Source organism: Sinohyriopsis cumingii, chromosome 17 (genome assembly GCF_028554795.1).
Source record: "Sinohyriopsis cumingii isolate HCF-2022 chromosome 17, ASM2855479v2, whole genome shotgun sequence".
NCBI lineage: Eukaryota > Metazoa > Mollusca > Bivalvia > Unionida > Unionidae > Sinohyriopsis > Sinohyriopsis cumingii.
Window position 1 is genome coordinate 100,454,552 of NC_142977.1, and position 20,864 is coordinate 100,475,415.

At 35.5% G+C, this 20,864-nt stretch overlaps 1 protein-coding gene across 2 annotated transcripts in view; it reads right to left on the minus strand.

The window, feature by feature from the left end:
* Window positions 1–8,082: 8,082 nt before the first annotated feature.
* LOC149779546 (contactin-associated protein-like 4) overlaps window positions 8,083–20,864 on the minus strand; it is a 57,496-nt gene continuing 44,714 nt past the window's right edge. For both annotated transcript variants that reach the window (XM_089940261.1, XM_089940262.1), the window contains exons 7-8: window positions 16,696–16,755; window positions 8,083–10,892 (exon numbers count right to left, since the gene is read on the minus strand). In XM_089940261.1, coding sequence (XP_089796387.1) covers window positions 10,711–10,892; window positions 16,696–16,755 — 242 coding nt within the window. In that variant the 3' untranslated portion in view covers window positions 8,083–10,710. The remainder of the gene's footprint in view (window positions 10,893–16,695; window positions 16,756–20,864) is intronic.

Sequence of the window (20,864 nt, forward strand, 5' to 3'; positions counted from 1 at the left end):
TTTGGGGCTAACCTTGTAAATAATCCCTGAAGAACATCACCAAGTCCATCTCCGTAATAACTCTATAGATTGGTAATCGTGAGTTTACCGCTCTGACCGATACGGATTTACGATGATTATTGTGTACGATCATCTTATTTTATTTACCATTTATCTAATCGCGGTGACTAATCATCAACGAGCTCATCAATAAGTTCTCGGTAAACGCCAATATCCATGATACCACCTTGAAATAATCGCCGGCAAATATCAGCTGCTTCATTGGTTATTTCTGGTGAGTTATTTCCGGCACGTTTTCCCCCTATGAGAACTTCTAACCGTGACACGTCATTGAGGATATTATCAGGACATAAACTAGATCCTGTTTTAGGTTCATCTTGAGGTGTTTTAAATACTGGTGGTTGCATTACCGGATAAAATGATTCAGTGATGACCGGGTGTGTGCCAGGTGAATCACTTCGAAATCCACGTGGTGAATCTGTCGGTGTAAATGTCATCACCGGCGCAGAAATTATTTTACGTTGTAAGGGTGGAGGAAACTGATATGAAGGTTCCTGCACCGATGGAGAAAGTTGATATGAAAATTCCTGCTGCGGTGGAGGAAGTTGATATGAAGGTTCTTGCTGGGAGAGTTGTTCTTGTTCTAGTTGTTCCGGTCTCTCTCTATAAAGTCTTTTTACTTCTTCATAAATACTTTTGAATTCTGGACCTCTAGCTTGTTTTTTGTTTCTATATATGCGATACATCCATCTAATAAGATCATCATTACTCACTTTTTTACGACTGGGTTTTAAAATATTAGATCTATTAAACATACCAAATAACATTAATTCGATAATTCTTTTTCTTTTAGTAGTATTTCTAATATCTTCAACAAACCCTTCGTTAAATCTTGCAATCAATTCTGCGTTTTCTCCTGCTGGTTTGGGTTCAGATGCAAATTCTTTTCTCACGTCGGCGACTTCAGTACGAAGTTCTCCAATATCTTCGCCAACGGGTGGAGGTTGATCTGCAGCTATATCAGTTGGAATATCTCGTAAAATCTTTTTTGTTTGTTTGGTTCTTCTAGCTATTTTTTCAGTCTGCGCTGCAGTTTGTTCTAATACTGGAAAAATACCCTTTTTCCTCTTCTCATCTTCCTCCGCAATATCTCCCCATATAGTTTTTTCAACAGCCGCTGCAGCTTTCTTAGTAGCTGTAGTGACGGGTTTAAATAGTTTTTCAGTGTCTTTTTCGTACTCAGCTTGTGCTTCCTGCTGCGCTTGTAGTTTTTTTTCTGAATGAATCTCTAACAGGAAGAAATGTCGAGCTATCCTTGCAGTATGAGATTCCGGATGTACCATTTTATTATAACATAATGATTTAATTATAGCAGCAGAGGGGGGGGGGGGCATGACCTCAAGTTGGTTCGTTTTTTGTAATAGTAATTTTAATTTCACGAGTTTTCAGATCAGGAAAATAAATGGTCTAATTAACCGGAGAATCTTCAATTTGTTATTTCAAGCAAATATTCATCTCGAAATATTTTTTGTTAGAAGCCTTATTTCGGTTTCTTGGACGCTCCCAAAGTCGGTCTGTTCGCCCCCTCTGCTGCTCCGTATGGTGTATTGGCAACAACATCTGTCACAAGCACGCCTTGTACTTCAGTGAAAGCCTCGGAGGGTAGAAAATATCTACTTGTATCATGGACTTGTAATTCAATTCTTCCTCGCGCGTTAGGTACACGTGCGTCATAAGAATAAAATTGATAATCGCGTATGGATTCATCTTTGTGAACTGGTTCATCAATGGCGAATGCTTATCAGTTGTGCGTCTGAACATCTTATTGTATTACCATTTTTCTAAATGGTTATCGAGCTGACCTACGAAGACCACTTCGGGAAACTCCGCTTCCTGAAATAAAACTTGTGTTTATTTCTTTACTAGGTACTTGATATGCCAGATCTAATGGTTTTTTATTTGCGGCCTGATTTATTCTTTACTGACATCCGCGTGCATAACCTCTGTAGACGGTAGTTTTACTGGTTGTTGTACCGTCTGACGTCTGCGTAATAGTCGTGCTATTCTTTCTCTGATTGCTGTGAAGGCTTTACCAGCAGCACTAGCAACTGCACCATGAGCTTTTTCACGAATAACGTCAATAGCTTTCATTGATAATTATTTTGCGATTGGTGCTGCTTTGGGAGCCATCCTTGTAAATAGTCCCTGGATAACATTACCGAGTCCATCTCCGAATTACGCACTATAGACAGGTAATCGTGAGTTTACTACTCTGACCATCACGGGTCTGTGGTGACCGTTGTTGTGTATGATCATCTTATTTGTTATTTATTCGTTTAATCGTGGTAACATCTAGTCACTATGATAGTCATCAACGAGTTCATCAGTAAGTTCCCGATAAACATTAATATCCATGATACCACCTTGAAATAATCGTCGACAAATATCAGCTGCTTCATTATTTCCGGATAATTATTACCGAATTTCTAGTCGTTGCACGTCCTTGAGAATATTGTTGGGACAAATAATAAGACCACTTCACGTAAAACCGCTACCAATAGCACCGGTCCCAGGTGCATCGTAAAATTCTTCCTCCTCAACACAAGGTGGAGCGAATGAAGTTTTTTTTTTTGATGATAAAATATCTCCTGGTAACGGATGTTTTTTGATCTCTTCAACTTCATTCTCAAATTGTGCGAAATTATTCTTGTATTAACTAGTGATTCTTTGTATATTTTCAAGTTCTCGAAATACAAAGGGAATCCATTTTTCTTCTGAAACATCGGCGGTGTTTGGATCTAATAATTTATCACGAACTTTATATCCATAAGCGGCAATCCGCCTAGAATTCTCCTGAAGTTGTCTATAACCCTCTTGGGTAAATTGTGCTGATGGTTTTGAAGGTGGTTTTGATTCTGGCATAAGAAGTTTCTTTACATCACTGACCTCCTTGCGGACTTTATCAAGACTATCAAATATTTGTTGTATTTCTTCACCAACAGGCGGAGGTTGTGTGGCAGCTATTTCAGTCGGAAATTCTCGTAAAATCTTTTTTGTTTTCTTAGTTCTCGCCGCTATTTTTTCAGTTTGTTCAGCGGTTCGTTTTACTGGAGGAAGGAGACCTTCAGTAGCCGTTGCGACTCTTTCAGTAACTTTTGTAACGGGTCTAAATAACTGTTCTGCACCTTCTGCGAATTCAACTTGTACTTCTTGTCGCGCTTGTAACTCTTCTTTTCTCTCACCGGAAGATATTTCTTAATTGTTTCTAGTCGTTCTCGAGATAATCTAGCTGTATGAGATTTCAGTGCTGGTGCCATTATTTGATATAATTTTATATAATTATAGCAGCAACGAGGGTGTTGTCTCGGCCACAGTCACCACCGCGATCTTTTTTTTGCGATTTTCAAGAAGGCTTATTTTTACGATTCGAGAGAGCGAGTCAGTTAGAGGCTGTTCACTCTCTCCCACGATAATATTTCTCGTTTTTTTTTTCTAAGGGAGCAGCAGACAGGGTGACGCCTTCACCCCCCCCCAGTCACCGCCGTAATCCTTTTTGGCGATTTTCAGGAAGGCTTATTCTTTCAATTCGAAGGTGAGTCAATTAGAGGCTGTTCACCCTCTCTGCTGCTCTTCTATACAAGCGAGAGTGCATCTGCAATCACATTATTTTATTCTCTGATGTTTCCAATATCAGTGTTGCATTCCTGCAGCATTATACTCTACTAAACAGTGTGATTTGTATTTACATTGTGTTAATGAAAGTAAGACGATTGTGATCACTCAATACAACAACCCAGAAGAATATGTTGTAAAGCTAATATCAAAGTCAATCATTCTTTCAAAATTGTGGAATAAAGTGTTTAGTGCCGTTTGAGTTGTTTTCGAAAAACAGCACACTTGATTATTCACACCATTATTAACTTCTTGAATTAATAATCCTCCAATCCCTACCAAAGGTATTAGAGATAGGAGTAATTCTTTGTTTTAGGTGTTTAGGTCCCTCGGTGTATGGCGTGAAGTACTAATATTCGGCTTGAAAAGACTTAGCGATGGGCCATCCAAACGTGAAACAAGAAGAACTAATGTTAACGTAGAGTTTAGTGATGTTGTGTCATTAGGTGATTCGAGGAGGCTACTGCAGTATTTGTACATTTAAGAATATTTCAGTTACCAGCGACTGTATTCTAGAGGTTCTTGACAATAAAGAAAATAGTGGAGCTTCTAGCCACACTAACAAGTGTTTGATTCGCTTCGTAATTAGACCCTTTGCAGGATTTATTATTGGTATTATTATTAGTAGTAGTAGTATTGTTATTGTAATGTGACATTAATAATCTCCTGAATCAGAAAGTGAAAGAAACAAGAGATATCAAGTGGACAGTGTATTAATCATGTAAAATGAAGTAAACATTACAGCTACAAACATCCACAAACTTCCATTTACGACGTAAGGATTAGAAAGAGTATAACGAATAAGCATTATTCGGGGCTAGCCAGGATGAAACAGAAATAAGTCTACAATCACTCATGTTTCCTTTCCTATATAACGTATTGTTCAGCATCTCAGACAGGAACAATAATACAAACAATAATAGTATCAAAATGTTATATATCTGGATGTGGTAGGTTTGTGGAAATTCAATCTAACTACTTAAACTTTGTCAGTAATATTGTATTTCAGTGCTAAAGAGGGATAGAGTGCCGGTTTTCCTTCGTCATTTAATATGATAGTAAAAGTAACTGCAATGATTTTATTTTTTTCCATGATTAAATTTTTCACCTAGATCTAAGCATATGTAAGCCCTATGTCTCCTAAAGTTATAATCTACTTCACAAGCTGTATTTTGATGTGAAAGATACAAAATAAAGGCTGCATTGGTCGTAATTAAAGTGTGTAATACGTATTGGACAATTGTACGCCACCATATGAAAACACGTCATCACGTTACCGTACAACAGCCCATTAAAATATTCCAGTGAGCGATATTTTTATCTTCGGAGAAAATCATTCTTTACAAATAAGAATACCTGTCTTATTACCTTTTCGAGTATTGAATACAAACTGCGCCTTAAAAATACTTAATAAGTTTAGCATGTTGCCTCATTAACACAGTCTATATGGATACATAGCCAAATAACGTTCCACCAGATTATAAAAAAAATAATTAATTCCATGCAAATTGTCATGCAATCTGAAGAAGGAATAGAAGGAACCAAAATGTAATAAGATAAAAGAAAAGATCAGATGCGTTATAAAAGTTATAAAAGTTCGGTTTGATTAACATGAACTCCAACAAGGCTAAATGAATAAATAATATGGATGGGGAAGGTGGCAGCGAAAGGCGAACAGTTCTAACTGCTGTTTTCTATTCCAAAAACATCGACCATGGTAAAGCAGTCGTTTCAGACAAAACTGGTATTTAAACTTAATGAAAGTCATTTCTCTACAATTCCGACAAATATAATATTGTTAGACGATACATAACACCATATCTCTGACTTCTTACATTTTGATTATATTTTTGAAAAAGAAACTAGTCCCACAAGTCATATCGCAACTGTGGCGGACGGATAAAAATGGGTGGTATATTCACTGTTGCAATTTGAATCTTCTCCCACTGATGGATGTCGATATCTCATTATTGATATCAGAGTTTTACAAACAGCACGTTGAGTTCCTATAATCCCAGTTTGTATATATTCTGATTTTCTAAATTGTTCATATGACCATGCGTGAGCAAGGACAAGAATAATTTAAGGTACCGCTAAACGTCTGTGCTCATATGTACAATTATAACCCTCTATTTAGGTGAATAGGATTTTTGTGAACTAGTAGACCACACTATGCCCCACCCAAAGCTGTGATCAATATGATAGGTTTGCTGGTTTGTAAAACATTATCATCCTCGAGGCAAAGGTCTTTATTTATTTTATTTCATGAATAATCTAACGTTATGACATCACATACTAGTTAATGACACGAAGCCATGCCTGATAAAAAAAAAAATTATATGGGACATAAAGTAATTTGACATATCACGGGACGTTTTGGATTCCATGAAAATACCATCTCCCAGGACTCAAGTTGCAATTTTTAACCAGTAAAACTCATATTGACTAAGCCAAAGAGGAAACATATATGATGGGTTTATTGCTTCATGAAACGCCCTCTTCGTTGCCAGAAAGTTCTTCTCGACACAATTTGGAGGAAAAAACAGATAAAAATATTCGCTTAAGGCCGAGTTTATCTTGATTGTTTAGTTACACATCACGCATTTTCCTCTGTACACTATGCAATAAAGGCCATAGGCTCACACACACACACACACACACACACACACACACACACACACATATATATATATATATATATATATATATATATATATATATATATATATATATATATATATATATATATATATATATATATATATATATGCCTGTGTGCTCGAACTTTATTATCAGCCCTCATACAGTGAAGTGTACACCCGATTATTTATTAAAACTTGTTGCAAGCACTATATATATATACCTTTAATACGACTGCCAGTTGGATTTCAGACAGGTAGAACGATCTTTGGTAATTGTTCATCCGGCTGAGGAAAGCATGTCAATCCAATTTTTCGTATAACAGAGCTTCCTTAAACCACCTTTCAAGCATTGATACATCCGTTGTAGAATTTTATGTTTGGTAGATCATGTCCAATGTATTTAAGGCAGGATTATGTATCCAGATTCAGTCATAAATGTTATGCGGTTAATGCCTTTGAAATGGACAATTACTGTCCCATGAAGGACTTTAGCATGGTTGTTCCCATATTCCTTGTTCTCTTGTTTTCACTTCTTAGAGTACGCCAAAACTACAATAAATTCTGAGGGATAAAGGTTTATTTTACTTTTCTGAGTAGATGATATAAATATCTCTCTCCCTTCCTCTCTCTCTCTCTCTCTCTCTCTCTCTCTCTCTCTCTCTCTATATATATATATATATATATATATATATATATATATATATATATATATATATAGTCCTTCCCTTCCTCTCTCTCTCTCTCTCTCTCTCTCTCTCTCTCTCTCTCTCTCTCTCTCTCTATATATATATATATATATATATATATATATATATATATATATAGTCCTTGAGGAAGAAATGTTTTCTTAGACAGATCGTCGTAAAATGTGATCCAGTGGCCCTCTCATTAGTACGATTCGATCACATTTATCTTGTGTACAAAAATCGAGATTAATCGGTAAAACTATACTGGTATCTACCTCAAACCTACTAGAATCTTTCTGATTCCTATTTAAAAGGTCACATGCGAGAAACATTCAAATGGAACTCTAAAACTGGCTTCTAACTAGTTCATTACGACAGTGGGGGTTGGGGTGGGGGCATCATAAGCTGTTTCCTACAAGAGAAAACAGATGTGAAGTTTCCGCGCAAAGATCGAAAATTCTTGAACTTCGCGCATGTGCTTCTTACAATCTTATTAATGGTAAGCAAGTAAGATCCAGACAAAGAAAAAGAAACTGATAGAACTGATTCGGTAATATACAGTTTAAAGTCATTTCCTTTATGTGTAAGGTGAACATTAATAATTGTCAACCAGATGGAGTATTTTTCCTAAAAACCAAAGGGACTGGCAATTCGGGATGTTTTTGACGTAAGAACGGTATTTGTCTAGTGTTTTCCTTAAAGATTCTTGTAAACCATTCTTCTTTTTTTCATAAAGCAACGAGAACGATAATGATATTTACCCCTCAACAGGGAAAATGTCGGACGGATATTTAGAGAGTTTAAAATCATTTTAACATTACTTCTTTTTTTCTTGGTTACAATTTTCCTCACCCAAGCATGTATCTCATGATACGGAAAACCAAATTCGATTTCGATGATGAAGAAACGTTCTTCTACATTTATTATAATCTAATTTCTCTTGGTTTTATTCTCACATTTGATTGTAAGGTTCGGTAACACTCGAAAGTTTGGGACTACACTGTTGAACATAAATAAAAGAACATTTATTTAGAGAAGGGAGCAGACTTGTTAGTTTGTTTATCAAAAAGGCGAGACCATCGTCTTTGACAATCAGTTTATATATATAGATAGATCATATTTACTAGCTTCATAGACAGTTATAAGGATTGTCTCAAATATATATCATGATACACAAATGCTTGAAGTCCTTTTGCTTACTGTCACGAACATGGTAGATACAAACCAGTTATTCACTGCAAAAGATGTCTAATGCAATCACAATATCCAGAAAGGGGAAGGAAATTGGTATTATTTGACTTGAGCGTTCAGACCGTATTACATCTTATTATATGCTCATTTTCTTTCTCCGTTAACTTTTCATTGTCAGAATCGTTCAATATTTTACGATGCTGAACTCGCGAGCAACTTCAAATTGCACTCATAAAGGAACTACTTTCTATTGTAAACAAACAATGGTCGCAGACGCTAGCACTTTTGATTTGTAATCAAATCATGTACACTCGCGTAGTAGGCGCTTAACGTTTTGGTTGATTACATGTTTTTCTGAATGAAGTAGGGCAGATGTTTCGTGTACTGCCACATACCAGCTGTTTTGGCACATACCGCGTTAACTTTTTTGAAACAGTGTTTCGGATTTAGGCTAGCTATACAGTAAATGACAGAAAGGGTCCTTACCAATAACATGCAAGTGACAATGCATAAACTGTCTTCTTTAGCTGGTAATAAGAATGGCAAAAAAATATACTTAACGTTTTACATCCTAAATTCCTCAAAATGTTCTTTCTTAGTTCTGCAAATCCGAATTACATGAGCCATGTCATAGGTTCTCAATCTTGATTACATATTTTGAAATTGTACTGTAATTTCGAATATAATTGCAATTACATCCCACTTTCTGCTCTCAAAATGAAATAAGCATTAAATGCCATAGCCTCATTTTGACAATTTCAATTTAAAGACTTCATAGTTTACCATATTATGATTTCAAACATTCAATGACAGAAACAGAAACACATTTAACACTTTTGCAGATTTCAACACGCTTCTCCCTCGCTTCTTCAATCCGATGTATTTCATGTGGAATTGTCACATATAAATACAGTCCATAATAACGAAATTTCGTAGAATCGACAAAAATACCAAAATCTATTCATTCCAGATCAAATGGAAAAGTTGTTACAATGCGCATTCATTCACAGTGTGACTCCAAATTTAAATTTTAACTAGACATGCTATTTTCTTTCGAAAGTTATGTCGAGCGCGCGACTAAGTTCAAATTTATCTGGGCGGAGTTATGTGCGCAGTAATAATGTTGATGTTGTGTAATGATGAATCTGCGCTTGTGTATTTAGTTTGGAATACGGCATACAATCAGTAACTTTGTTTCTTGGAGTGTATTTTGTAAATATAATTAAGCATTAGGCAGAATAAGAAAATGAGCATATTATAAAAAGGTTACTGTAGTTGTATGGGAAAATATGAACTCGTTTTGTCGGATGGATATACTGCACTCCCAAGGTCGTGCAGTATTCCACCCGAAAAACTCGTTCATATTTTCCCATCCAAATGCAGTAACCTATAATTTCAAAATGCATGTGAGGGTATAATTACATATCATATTTGTGAATTCTAGAGGACAATAAGACATCATAATGTTCATAAAAATGAGAAAGAAAGCAGTTTTCTGCGTTTTGCAATTCATTTTTGCAACAAAAGATAAAGAAAAGGAAGCCGTTCGTGTCTTTAAAATAAAATAATTAGTTTATATTTTCGCCCGCAATGTAAATGAATGCCAATTTTTCACCTATGTTCATTGTCGTGATTTAAAGCGTAGGATAAGGATCGGAAACATCTCCATTTTCATCACGGGACTGCTGTCTTGTATCACATGACCTGCTATTGCGACCATAGTGCCCACAGACTGGTTTCTGTTATTACTTGAACACCTCTTAACACACATCCTGATAAACATTAATTGCAACAAGGTTACTTTCTAAATTGTACAGGAACTGAAGTTAATGTCTTGCAAACGGGTCGTTTTACGCAGATTAGATTAGATACAAGACTAGTAATATTCTGTAGTCCGGTCTCTAGTCGAAAAGGCTGTTGCTATAATTGTAATATTTTTTTTAAAAATTCATCTTCTCGTTATTATTTTTGAACATAAGAACTGGAAGCTTACTCAGCGACTATATTATCATTTGTAATCTCTCTTGTTTAATCTTAGCGATACGGCGGAGCCTAATTTGTCTTAACGTGTTTACATTTGCACCATTGCGTAACCATTCTTATGTACGATGAACATTTTCAAGTTTACATGGAACTTTTCAGTGTATGCTTGACTTTCAAAGATCTACTTTATGCTGAGGAAATATCATTGGGTGTTTTGTTGTTTTAAAAACAATTTACTCACTATAGATAATGAGCGATTTTGACTTTGACTCTAATTTTCCATTGTGGAACAATCCTTTATTGTGCATAGGCGTTGGATGATAAATACTTAATCTCTATATCAGACTTCTGCTTCAGACATTAGGCTTTGCCGATTTTCTGATACAATTCTGACCCTCTGGTGGAAACGTACTACCCTTCACCAACGTGTATTAAAGAACTGTATTAATCATTCCCGAGTCTTGATTATGTGATTGCGCAGACTCATTGCACGGTATTTTGTCTTGAGCTGTATACAAGAATATTGAATTTAATCATTAACAAGTCTCAGAGACGTATTCACAACGCTTCACGTTGTCGTCCCAAACCAAATTTGCTGGACAGTCGAATTCATGGTAATACTGGTTAGAGCACTTGACAAACTTTCGGCAGTGAAAACAATGTTGATAATCGCCATTTCTTCTTCCAACGCAGCCAGACCCTCCAGACCCTATGCAATCTGCAGAATGAAGAAAACAATTTCGGACACATGTTGTGTATTATCTGAAATATGAATCTAAGAAGAAAAAAATATGTAGATGTCGTGAGAACAAAAAACAAAAAAAAACGAACAAATAAAAACATAAAACAAAACAAATCAGTAAGCAAAAACGTTAAACTAATATGGTTAAGTTCAGTATTGTACCTGATATTGTGTCTGCATTGGCTTATTTCGTCGTCAATGACTCCTGATTACTCTTTTCCGAAACTATCTCTCTTTCTTACACTCCATGTGTCAATATACCCCTTTATATATCACTGGCTGTTATTTGGATCAATTCAATCCCTCAGTGACCATTTAATTTTACAGAATGATCTCCGAAAACTCCGGGACTGAGCCAAATATTGAGCATGCGCATTCAATCAGCAAAAGTAATTTCTGGTTAATATAGCTAATAGGTCATCTCACTTGTAGATATTAGAGGTCACACTCTTCGATAAGGTCGATATAACTAATATCTTGATTTATCAATTTTAGATAATCTAAGGTGGGGTTCATATTTCAACTAAAATCACTGAAAGCAAATAACCAAGTTCGCTTTGAACATGCAACGACTAGGAAAGGTTAACTGTCGTGACCATAATCCCATGAGTGTCCGTTGCTAAAGACGACAGTGGATACAACAAAGTGTCTTCCTGAAGATAAAAACGGTTAGACGCAATGTGAAAACATTGACATTCTACTTGAAGAAGATTGCAGATTCATCGGATCTAAAACTTTTCAAAATTTAAAGCGTGCTTAGACATATTGCATCATAAATCACCTGATGTCCAGTAAAATAAAATCGATACATTTTTTGAACTTTTGCTTGTGCGAACAATCACAGAATAAAGCGTCAGTGAGGACAAACTTGTGCACAAGTTCAGTACAGTAGATACCGTCAAATACCGTTAACCTAATAATTCCAGTCTATCCAATACTTAGTCTATCCAATACTTAGATCATACGTACGTTTCGAAGCACATATTGTAATTAATGTGTTAATTTTATGAAATCTTTTCCATTTCATTCAATAGTTACATGTTTTTGTGAGAATGAAAAAAAATGTTATTATTTATGTCCATTCCATTTATGTACCAGAGTTTGTCTGAAAAAATGGTAAGCTGAAGTCGTCTTTGGCATGAACGTTGTGAAATAGAGTAAGATGTTGGCGCCGTTGCCTTTTTGACATGAATTGTCCAAATTTCAATTGACTGAACTTAAATGACCTGTTTTTTTTCAATATTCAGCGTGACCCATACCTACTATACACTACATAAAATAGCTAACTTTTAAGGGCAGAGTTTTGGATCAAATAAAATTAGTAAGAGGTGTTTAGAAAGTGTTTTAAGCTCTCGTTAAACTCGTTTTCATGTCTGAAAACGATGGAGAATTTGGGCTTAGGTGGGTGTTTTATTGAAACTGTAATTAAGTGCCCATCGCAATCTGAGTTTTAGCGCTAGACTGCAAGCTTGCTATGGCTGCAGAATTCATGAATGAATCCAGAAATAAATGCAATAATAAGAAGAATAAATCGATTAACTGAAAATCTTTAGGTTAAAGATGTTCCGATCTGAAGACTGTCAGTTGCGACCACTCTATGGTGCTGTTGCCCAGACCAAACTGTTCAGAGTGTCAACCAGAGCAAGAAATGTGATAACAAAGGTAAATATCGCTACACTTTTCGTTAATTCGTGTAGGCATTCATATTAAGGGGATATATTTGCAAACGTTACTGTCCAAAAGTATTGCAAAGTTTCAGAACTTTTTGGGGGGCTGATTATGTTTCGTCTTATTAAATGCATTCATTGCAACTTTTGAGGCCATTTCTACGAATGACGCCAGCAGATAGCTGCTATTGGCTGCCATTCGGACCACCTCTGATGTTTAAGAAACAAGACTGACAGACAAATTACGAATGCATCGAACAGTTCTTTTTCATTGGCAGCTTCCTGGTTAATCCAATTTTAGAATAGCGGGCATGGCTCGAATAAATTGCGGTTTTCGATTTTTCAAGGAAATGTCCTGCGAATTGTGTCGTAATTATGCATAAACGCCCTATAAATATACAAACTAATCTCGACGCATTTTATTCTTTTTCTAGACATGTATTTGTCCAAGTACAGTACATTCTTTATGTTTCATTGGAAGTTAGGAAATTTATATTTGAAATAAACATTCACGGACAAATTTGACCTAATGTGCCACCTAATTGTAATATATTACCAAGAATTTGTATAATAAATTAACGTATTGGCGACAACATATCTAAACCTGTCTCCGTGTCATGATTTAGTGAACACAATATATTTGTCTTCTAATCATGATTACAATGGACAATAATCTTATTGTGTCGCCTAATTATGATTTTAAAAATAAGGTGTATAGCATATTATTGTATTGGTGACAATATATTTAAACCTGCCTCAGTGTCATGATCTAAAGGAATTCACGTCATACCTTATTTATCATGGATGTATTTTTATTGGTTGAATCACTAACATAAAGTACTTTGAGTAAATTAAAAATGTAAGGAGACAAGACAGATTCAAATTATAGACTTTATTTGTTTTTGATGGCCTGTCTCACTAAGGTGATGCAATAATTCACTATTAATCACCGCCATGCCGCCATGACATTGTTATGGAATACCTGAAGCTTTATCAGCTCCACCTACGAAAGTGAAAAGAATACACAGCATGGGCTTGCAAGCGACCAAAGATAATCCAAATTACTGATTCTCTTGGCAGTCTCTTACCTCTTTCAGAATGTCATCTATATTACAGCTTATATCAAATCAAAGAATGAAAGAATGATGTGTATTTGATGTGTGTAATATATATATATATATATATATATATATATATATATATATATATATATATATATATATATATATGATGTCTATTTGATGTGTAATATATATATATATATATATATATATATATATATATATATATATATATATATATATATATATATATATATATATATATATATATATAATGCAATTTGAAAGGCTACTGAAAAGAGGTTAGTGCTATTTATCATGCATGGTCCGATCAGTATATAATAAAGACATACAACAAATGACACACAGATCAGTAAAATAGCAGAGGTATACAACAAACGACGCAAAGATCAGTAAATAGTATAGTCATAGAACAAATGAAGCACTAATCAGTAAATAGCATAGTTATACGACAAATGACGCACAGATCAGTAAACATTAAAAGCATACAACAAATGACGCACAGATCAGTAAATAGTAAAGCCATACAACAAATGACGCACATATCAGTAAATAGCAAAGGTGTACAACAAAAGACGCTCAGTTCTGCTGGAGAAGTACAACATGTGTATTTGTGAAGTGAATCTATTCGTTTAACTAACCAAAGGGAAAACACACCAACTATTACCTTCATTACTTTGTAGCAATGTAGGCAGTTTAGTTGGATAAAAGCCAAGAGTTGTCCCTAAACGACCGTTCGTATAGCGTAAAACGGTATCACGTGACGTGTTGATAGCATGCTATTAATTTTTTAAAACTAAAGTCGTCACGCGGCTGACTCTGCTAAATGATATCTTGAACACAGTCAATGTGATAACGTCAATGGTATATTACAACAACGAGTATTGTTGCTATAGTAGCTGTCAATTGCAACATTTTTCAGACTGAATCGGGAGATGAGCTGCCATCGCATAAATACGCATCTGAATATTTTTTTATCGCCTGATAATGGTGAGACATAGTTATTACATTTCTGGCAAGGCATTAATATCATGAGCCTGTAATAGCGTTTCTAAAAGCTATGTCTTTTGCATTATATGCTAAACTGAATTTTGTTGGAAGTTTTATTATATTATATTATTTGTACTTTTATTCTAGGAGTTTTTGTCGCAGAAAGCTGGTGTCATTATTACCAATCATGCTAATATACTGTTTGCTTGTTATCCTACCAATAGAAGCGGTCTTGATAAATACTCATTTTTCTCTTACCATCTAGCTTCCATAGTCTTGTAGAAATCGAGGGAATCCCTATAATCCACTCATACGCAAACGATCATGGATCAAGAAATTCCTCAACCTAGCGACATAGATTCCCAGAACAGTCCGCCCTTTTGCTCGCTTGACAAAACAGCCGCACACACGTTTGTCTTTAAAACCCAGAATCACTGAACCTGCGTCAGCCTTCCCCAACCCCTTTGATTCGTTAAGTATTACTAAAAGCGAGTGAATGGATCTACGGCCTCTTGAACCCATCAGCGTCAATTTCCAGAAAGTTCCCGACTTCTCATTGCCAGTTGAAATGACTGCGAATGCAAGCTTTCCATCCGACCCCTAGAGATGCTGGATAAACACACAGCTCATATCAAGCAAGCTGAACAAGCGAGGGACAAAATATGCTTGAGCAAGAAGGCCTACCATTAGAAAATCGTATGAAGGGAAGTTGGTAATTTTATCCCAGTGGTGCGAACAGAAACACATATCTGTCTTAAAAAGCTGTAGGGAGACAAATACCTAAGTTCCTCTCGTGGCGCTTCGTAAGAAGAAATTAAGTCCAGTTACAACCATGCTCAACCATTCCACCGTCTCAGATACATGTTTCTATCGTGAAAGGAAGGACATCACTAAAACACAAACTTCACAACCTTCTTATGAATTTCGACTTATCTCCACCAAAACGCTTGGACCTTTGTCCGAAATAGAATATTCAGTGGGTTCTAACGTGGAAAAAAGTTATCATCAGAACTACTTTCCAGAGATTCTGTGACTCGCTTCTTGATCGTCCTCGGTTACTTTGTCCCTTTAGTACAATAGGCATAATCAGCGAAATCAAGGCCTTATCGGTCGACCCGAACCATGGGTAGTTATGCCACAATGGTTCGGTTTGTCTGACGACTCCCTGATTTCATTGTCAATAACAGGCTACTATGCGTGAAGAATGATCCCTTTATCTTGAAACCGCTGTCACATGGGTACCCTTCGCCCCCGTTAGAGCTCTGAGGCAGACCCAGCCGATTAAAAGGAGATTTCTCAGACTGGTTCTTATCGCAGAATGAAGGAAGGGACGATATTTCCGCACAGGCTCTGTCGTCGTTGATCGAAAGATTGTCCGCTTAACATAGAAGGAACTATTCTCATGCAGATTAATTCCTTATCGACTCACGAATTTCTAGTGGTCGCAACTAGCAAAGGTTTATTCACCAGTAGTATACCAAACTACAGCTCCAGTCAGGTGTATAGTGAATTATCAAATAATAATGTATCACCTACCAGTGTCAAGATATACGTAGTTCAAGCCATACGACCGCAGTTGTTTCAGCTTTTGTTATAAAATATCTCTTTTGCAGTGATGATTTATCAAAGAATAATGCATGATCACATGTTTTTACACAGGAATTTAAAAATGCAATTATTGTTTTCCTCGGGTAAATTGTATTTATTACTTCAACGTCCTTGGAACGCTAATGCATGACGCGGTATTTTATATCCAATTTAAAAACGTGATTCATTTTCGAAGTAATATAAGACATTATAGTATGAAAATGGCACTAAAATTGTCAGATGTACATGAGCATGGATCCAATAAATGTAAAAAATATTCTCTCGCTAAAAGAATCTAAATGAGATATTTGTCTTGCTTTGTTACTAAACTGGATAATATGAGACAAATACTTGCTCTTCCATCGTTCTATCGTTCTAAATGCAAAATTGTATGTTGGAAATACAACCAAAAAAATTGTTTTGACGGAAAACTTAATAATATATAAGGCATACCTTTCTCTGTATGGCCTTTGCTTAACTTGCTCCTGCTCTCTGCTGATGCCATTGGCCGTGCTATAAAATTTGGAAAGAATTAATACAAATAATTAGAGACATCATGCAACATTTATACCAAGAGCTAAAATATGAATATCTCTCCCTCCCCCCCCCCCCTCTCTTCTATGCAAATTTCGTACACAGTGACGCTACAAAAGGTATTATAAAATTATATTATATTGCAAGATAATAATTTTGAAATGAAGCCCCTTATTAAGCTTGTACTAATGGCCATTTATAATGAAGTCAACTACAGTGAAGGAACTGAAACAATCATGTTTCTGTTTAAATGTACTGTGTAATCACTATTTGTTGTTGAGAAACAATTTTTGTGGATTTCGTGGTTGCTGCAAAAACGCAAAATTAAAGCCCCTTTGAGACATGTTGTAGGAACAACACACTGATTGATGCTGACGAAAAAGGAAGAAATTCACAAAGTGAGGGAGAGAGAGGGAGGAAGGGAAAGTGAATGGAAGTGAATTGTCTGTAACTCTTAACTTATTTGATTTTAAAAAAATAATTTATAGTTAATTGTTTTCTTATTATTAAACAATAATTGCGAAGTTTATCAATATTTGCATGGCAATTTATTTTTAAAAAAGGAAATAAAGGATGACCAAGTTATTTAGAAACAAAGTCCCTGTCCCAGAGTCTCTTAAAATAAATAAACTTAAGTACAGTTTGTTGTTAACACCGCTTAGAGTCTACTTTAAGCACACTCAAATGGCGGTTAAATGTTTTAGCTCCTTTATCTTATCCAAATGTTAATTTCCTATTTAATTGTTCTTCTTCTTTTGCTCTCTCTCTCCCTCTCTCTCTCTCTCTCTCTCTCTCTCTCTCTCTCTCTCTCTCTCTCAGGACGAGCAGATTTTAGAATACATTTGTATAATCATAAGGAGGGGCCAACACAATAAAGAAACTAAACAACAAAGAATAAGCCTCAGCTGTTCACCTTTTAAAAATAGTTTTTTTTCTCTCACATGAATCATGCAAATTGTTAGTGACTGAACGTACACAGCCAGTTTCCAATGATATTCAGTGTGACCGAACTAATATCATATACATGTTAGACTCTATAACAAACGTTTTGAAAGAATATCTATTGATTATATATAGCAATGAAATTATTTAAGCAGTTATTGTAACTCTCATCACAAATATAGCCATGTTTTGAAAGCGACGGGGAAATCGATGTGTGATGAGTGTTGATAAAGGGAAATTAGGTAACAATCGAAATTTGGGTGCAACTTCTGCTACCAGACTAAAGTGGTAGCTAGTCAGTGGCACACAATTCACGTTGTATGAAGAAATAAACAAAATAAGGAACCAAACCTACAAGGTAAATTCATATTATTAAATCTTTTTTTTTCTAAAAGATATTACGCTCTGAAGTCTGTCGGATAGCATTGCTTTCTGTAATGTTTATAAAGACTGCCCGACAATGTTCACGTATTAATCCGCTAAAGAAACGTGTCAGCAATTTTTTAAAAATAATCTTCATTTTCGCAATAATACAGTCGTTACATTGGCGAAATACACAATTGAATACATTTGGTGAACGAGATAAATGTGTAATAATTCTGTCATACAATTATTGTTAAATTTTGGAACGTCTTTGTATCGCTGCAATAATGAAGCTCTCAATCGCATTGAAAGCAAATGAAGAAGAAAAACTGCATGCGTGTGAAAGAAATCATGCTATAACAAACATATGAAATTAAAAGCAAATGTTTTTTATGAAGTAGATATAAGGAAATATTTCACTTGTGAAGTGGAAACATTTTGTATATATACTCGTAGATCGCCACTCGTGAAAGTACAATATTCCAATTCAAACGTTAAATATTTCTTTATATAAACTCAAAAAACGTTAATCTCATCTATATACATAGCGTTGAAGGGTTCGGATCTTGTAAATGAAAAATGTTTAACCAACCAGAGCATGCATATTAAAATTTCAAGTCACAGAGTTACAGTAAATTGCTAGTAGTAGTAGTGGTGGTGGTGCTTTTTTATCGGTCAAATGGAACAAGCGGCAACATATCTGCCACGAAAAAATCGTGCATCAATCAAATACTTTTTTTAATCAGGTCCATACAGTCAAACGCAGATACTAGAGTGCACGTATTTTCTACATCTGTCGAGTCATCTCTGAATAACCGTCTTGATCAGCCAAACAATGTCATTTCAATTATTACCATAAATAATCCAAAGAGGATGGAGTGGACTGTCAAATGCAAAATAAATCAAGTGGTCACGTACCAAATTAGAGAAGAATAAAGTTTCAAACAAGAGATATTCATCGATTTTTTATTTCTTCAAACATTGTGTATTATCATTTTGTTGAACACTACGTGACTAAACACGAACTCATGCCGGTCCTTTCTGAGAGAGAGAGAGAGAGAAGACAATACCATGGTTACAAACACTTTTGTCCATTCCGTTTCTTTTATAAATGAGTTACTTAGAATATAATTGTAAGTATTCAAAACGTCCAGGTTCGTGATTCATTTCGGACCATGTAGGAGTATCATTGACCTTAATTCTTCACCTTGTTCAATTTCACCCTTCAACAGTAAATCTAGAGTTACACAAGGAGTGTGCTGAAAATTAGGGCGAAAGAGCTGGTGCCTCTGTATCACATAAATAAAGGGTAATAGAAAATAGTGTTCCGCATCTTCATTCTCATACACATATGGGGCTGTAAACTAAATTCAGTCTGTTAAGATTGGTTATCAGGGGACTATATGAGTGTCTATGTTTAGAATGTGTGATATTAGGTGCCGATTGACATTGCCACAATAAAATGGCGCCCAGTTAGTTGAATCGGATCAACGCTTTTTAAAGAAAGAAAGATTGGGGATAGAGTTCTAAGGACCAATCGTATATGAGAAAATCAACGTCTGAAAAATCTGAAGTCTGAATGAGACTGCAATCTGATTAAAATCAGATTTCCGCTGTCCTACATGAAGATCTGACAATCACAGCTTAAGTGTCATGTTCGGGTGACCTTTAAATTAAGCCAATGGAAAAGCGACTTTCAAAGACCTGAAAGTGAATCAAGTCGTTCGGTACACATTCATGCTCTTCATCCACACTGCTCAGTCTCCAAACGAGAAGATATAAGACTTCATCTGATTGGTTGATACAATTAGCGATTATGGTAATAACATAGGTTACCAGAACATGACCCCTAAGCGATCACTGTCAGATCTTCATGTAGGACAGCGGAGATCTGATTTTAATCAGATTGGCTGAGACTGATTTGATGCGTTTGTGAGTTAGGTACAAAATAATGAGAAGCCTCGCATCTCCTTTATGAAAGAAGGTAACTTAGACAGTCAGTTACTTGATTATTTATAATGAATATGTGTAGTATATTCATTTTCATTCATTGCTCAAGAGTTTCCCAACCAGTGTCCGCATATCAAGACTCTTTACGAGCAATGCATTAGTTGACATGTGATTATGCCTACAGCTTCCATTTGAACCTTTCTAGCGTTTCCGAATCTTCGATAGAAAAATTATCATTGTCTACAGAAGCATTTTGTAAAACTGGATGTATGATAGTATATACGGCTTAACCAAAGCTGGCCAGCGAAAACTGTATCTGACACAGATGTTTAGATGCGTTCTGAATAATAGTACTTATTTATTTAGTATTAAAGGATAGTGTTAGTCCAAAGTGTCTATGACTTTTAGCAGGAAGCCAATTCGTATTCTCGAAAAAGAACTTCAGAAATGAAAAGTCAGTTTTCCTGATTATACTCAATAAAATGTCTGTTTTCAAAGTGTTAAGAGTAACAAATCAGTCATTCGGCCAAGCATCAAATATTTAAAGATCGTAAAAGTCTGTATAAAATATTGCAAAGGGAAGTAGTATCAGCAAATAACCTCGCAACCTCGCAAGCGAGTTGAAATTGTCTGCTATTTCGTTGGCGTAAAGAAGAAACAGTAAAGAGCCTATCGCGGAACCACGGAAACCAGGGCAGTTAGTTGACATAGTGTTGATACTTAATTTTGATAAATAAATCTCTGATAACATTTAGTTAACTATATTTCGAGCCATGATAGAACTTTACCAGCAATTCGTTATTTTGTAAACGTAGAAAGTAAGCCTTTAAAAC